Source organism: Salvelinus sp. IW2-2015, linkage group LG15 (genome assembly GCF_002910315.2).
Source record: "Salvelinus sp. IW2-2015 linkage group LG15, ASM291031v2, whole genome shotgun sequence".
Taxonomy (NCBI): domain Eukaryota; kingdom Metazoa; phylum Chordata; class Actinopteri; order Salmoniformes; family Salmonidae; genus Salvelinus; species Salvelinus sp. IW2-2015.
This window is the reverse complement of record NC_036855.1, coordinates 33,045,873-33,050,236: the sequence shown is the minus strand read 5'-3', so window position 1 is coordinate 33,050,236 and position 4,364 is coordinate 33,045,873. Positions and strand designations below refer to the sequence as shown.

The 4,364-nt window shown below is 40.3% G+C and overlaps 1 protein-coding gene across 1 annotated transcript in view; it reads left to right on the top strand.

The window, feature by feature from the left end:
- Nucleotides 1–516: 516 nt before the first annotated feature.
- hddc3 (HD domain containing 3) overlaps nucleotides 517–4,364 on the top strand; it is a 7,543-nt gene continuing 3,695 nt past the window's right edge. The window contains 2 exon segments of the mRNA XM_070446833.1: nucleotides 517–727; nucleotides 1,392–1,409. Of these exon segments, the coding sequence (XP_070302934.1) occupies nucleotides 517–727; nucleotides 1,392–1,409 (229 nt within the window).

The window sequence follows — 4,364 nt, the reverse complement described above, 5'->3', positions numbered from 1 at the left end:
ACACTCGAGTGGTTTAAGGGGAAACCATTTAACTGTCTTGGAATGGCCTAGTCAACCCAGACCTCAATCCAATTGAGAATCTGTGGTATGACTTAAAGTTTGCTGTACACCAGCAGAACCCATTCACTTGAAGGATCTGGAGAAGTTTTGCCTTGAAGAATGGCAAAAATCCCAGTGGCTAGATGTGCCAAGTTTATAGAGACATACCCCAAGAGACTTGCAGCTGTAATTGCTGCATAAGGTGCTCTACAAAGTATTGACTTTGGAGGGTAAATATTTTTGCATCTTCAAAGTGGTAGGCATGTTGTGTAAATCAAATGATACAAACCCCCAAAATTCCAGGTTGTAAGGCAACAAAATAGGAAAAATGCCAAAGGGTGAAAACCTTCGCAAGCCACTGTACATATCCAACCAGAAGCCATGGATTACAGGCAACATCCGCATCGAGCTAAAGGCTAGAGTTGCCGCTTTCAAGGACCGGGATACTAATCCGGACGCCTATAAGAAAATCCCGCTATGCCTTCAGACAAACCATCAAACAAGCAAAAGTGTCAATACAGGATTAAGATTGAATCCCACTACACTGGCTGTGACGCTTGTCGGATGTGGCAGGCTTTGCAAACTATTACGGACTACAAAGGGAAACTTAACAACTTCGCTGCTGAAAAGCACCGCAATCAACGACGTAAAGACGCGGAACAAACGCCATATATCAACCACCCAATAGGTACAGTTGTTATAAAAACAATCTTAACAGATGCTAYCTAGTTAGCGTCTATGAATGGCTTAAGGACCTAACTAGCTGCCATTAGCGCCTATTGATGATAGCTAGTATCTTCTGACCGGGGAAGTTTTGTTAAGAGCKCCGACGCTTGTTCTGAACGCTAAAACACAAGGAACATATATTTCATATTAGCTAGACATTTCAAAAAATATAACACAAAAGGTTAAAGTACTACACACCTTTTTAGGGTAAGTGTTCCCACACAGTCTTATCTCCATGGTACAGCGCTTGTTTACTGAAGACAGAGGCGTTCATGTACTATTTAGCTGTCTGCATCTGTGAAAGATGCTGTCAGCTGCATCTGTGTTAACCTGTTAAAACAGTGTACAGTAAGTGTATATTTTGCATTTGGGAAATTATTTTTGATATAAAAGTTTGTTTCTAGAAATATACTGTAATTGAGAATTGATTCATGTTTAGTTTGAGTATTTGGTGGTTTTGGCTGCAAGGGCCAATTTGCCTCTAAACATGCAAGGTCCTTGGACTATAAGGAGTAACGTTAGCCTCTAGTCCATTATTGAGAGAGGTRCTTAGRAATACCTCTCACTACTCGGACTTCAGTGRATGYATATCTGCATTTACATTTGCCGTGTTRATAATTTTGCAGGAGTGGCAAGGATCCTGAAAGAGATGCTGTTAACTAGGCTAGAAGCTGTGTGGGAGTTAATTACCTGACAGGCTCACTTTTCTGTTGAACTAGTCATCGATCTTCCGAATCCACAGGACGTAAAACAATAGAGGTAAGATGGATATTGATTTTGAGACATGACATGTCAGCTTGTCTGCTATATGCATCCGCTGCTAAATCATGGCGCTACTGCGGGATGGTAAATGTTGTCAGAAGTAAACTTAAATGACTAAGCAGTCGATGGACAAGGTATGACAGCAATCCATGCTTTGGTTTTGTTATCCACCATTTCAAATGCTAACTTTTTAGCATTTTTGGCACATCCAATGCATGAATGGTATCTTTATTAGCATTTTCAAGCGTCATGTCCAAATCCTAAAGTATCTAAAATATATATATTGTGTAATCAATGTTACGTGTGGAAATGCTAATATAGGTACCATTGACTTGCTATGATTTGTGCCAGAAATGTGAGTGACTGATTCTTAAAAAATAAATAATAGCAAGAGCAGCACCATCTAGTGGTTAGAAGCTGGTAAATCAGGATGCAGGATGGGACATAAACCTAACAACTTCAATGACTAACTTCTCTGAACTGGGGAAACTGATCTTTATTTTCTAACTCTCTCTCTGGCTCGTTGCTTCTCTTTACTTACTTCCTCTCTGGTTGTCTGACTGTCCCTCTCTTTACCCCGTCCCATATCTATATTAAATCTGTATTGTGGTTGCCAGGTTGGTCGCAGAGCGTGTTCAGGAGTACTTTGTGTGGTCAGCCCAGGTAGTGAGAGGACTGAGGGGGACCAACCAGCACTGGAGAGAACCTAGAGGAGCTCTTCAAGCAGAGGGGGTTGAGCTTTGACACCTCTCTACTTCTGACACAGGGTGGCACAACAGAGCAACTCTTAATGCACACTTTTGTAAAGAGTTCATGTGAAAAAAAATTGTCTTCATATTAGGAGCTTCTCCATCGAATAAACTCTTAGCTCTCATAAGGATTTATTTTCATGGGTAATTTATTATTCATCTAGAGTAATTTGCTACATTGTCTGTAGAACTGGCAAACTCAATGTCACCTTGAGTTTTCTCATATTGAATAAAGCATGGTATGCATCATTTTGTAAAGAGTAAAGGTGTTGTGGAAATTCACCACATGTCATGGAAATGACCACCAGGGACACTAAGTCAATCTTAAATTAATCATCCTTTATTACAGCGTGCTGGAGAGGTTCCAACAACTCAATGCACTATAGTACACATGTCAATCAGGAGCTCTACTGGGGCAGTCCCAACTGTTGTCTTATATATGCTATACACAGACAAGTTATGATGATTTAGCATAATTAATTCATCATTACCGTTTTGTTTCATTCATGTGACTGACCAATACTGTTCATAACATGTGAGACCAATACTCAAGGCTTCTCTCTCTAAGCCGAGACCTTGAACAGATCTTTTTTCTCAAAACAAAGGTCTGGGCGTACTGCCAAATTGCAGCTACTGATAGTGAGGATTTGTTCAGTCAGTCACTTGCATGAACATAGAAAACGGTTATTAGAAAAAACACATGAATAGAACACAGAAATTAGTTCTTAGAAAGCACAACTTTAAACTTTTCAGCACAGTTACTTTGTAATCATAGTTTGCAGGATTCATCTGAATTCTGATATTTTTTTTATCACCTACATTGCATCAGTTGCCTTTTGTATCAATAATACTGACAATCAAAGATGGGTAGTGAAATAAATGTCATATTTATCCCCAATAAAAAATTAAATTACTTATTTTATTTTAACATTTGAGTCATTTAGCAGACCTCTTTATCCAGAGTGACTTAGTTTTTGCATTCGTCTTAAGATACTGTAGCTAGGTGGGAGACCTACATATCACAGTTACAGTAAGTACATTTTTCATAGATAAAGTAGCTATCAGCTAGGTCAGAGCTTGTAAGGGGGAAAAGTCTAGTGTAATTAATGAAGGTCCTTTTTGGTGGGGGGGGGGTTGCTAGTGGATTATTGAAGAGGTAGGGTTTTAGATTTTGTCTAAGATGGGCAGGGACTTGCTGTCCTAGCTTCAGGTGGAAGCTGGTTCCACCATTGGGGTGCTAGGACAAAGAAGAGCTTGGACTGACCTTAGTGGGAGCTGCCCTCCTGTAGGAGTGGGAGGGCCAAGAGACCAGAGGTGGCAGGACAGAGGGCTTGGTTGGGGGTGTAGGGTTTGAGCATAGCCTGAAGGAGGGAGGGCCAAGAGACAGAGGTGGCAGAACAGAGGGCTTGGGTTGGGGTGTAGGGTTTGAGCATAGCCTGAAGGAGGAGGGGCAGTTCCTCTTGCTGCTCAGTAAGCAAGTACCAGGTTCTTGTAGTATGCTCAAAACAATATTTTTGGTGATGTTATGTTGTATATATAATGCCTGCTGCCTCCTAGTCCCATGTTGTACATCTGGTTAAGTGTCGTATTACAGAATACTGTTGAAAAGTGTTCCTGTTCTTATGGCCTTCATCTTCAAGTTAATCACAAACAAGTACCTATATTATCATAGGGCATTCTATTTCAGTTGTATTATTGTAGCAAGATGTTTAACAAGTTATCATACATACAAATGGTTTATGATGAAATCATATGCTATATTCCACATTACTATTCCACACCCACATTGAGATCAGTGATGTAGTGTAGGATATACGAGGTGTACGCCATACACCCACTTATTTTTCAGTGTCATTGCATATGCTCACTTATCCCCACTGGTACTTATCAAAGTAGTGTAGTGGAGGTATGTGCCGTATCAATTAATAGGGCTGATGGAACAGATTATTTCTTCACATTTTAGGCACAGCAATGTGCAAACTCCGGTAGGCCTACATGTGAATGTTTCAAAGTGCAAGTTGTGGGAAAACACCGTTCTAAAATGCACACCCCACATGCAAGCTTTCATGGTCAAATATGGAAATATCC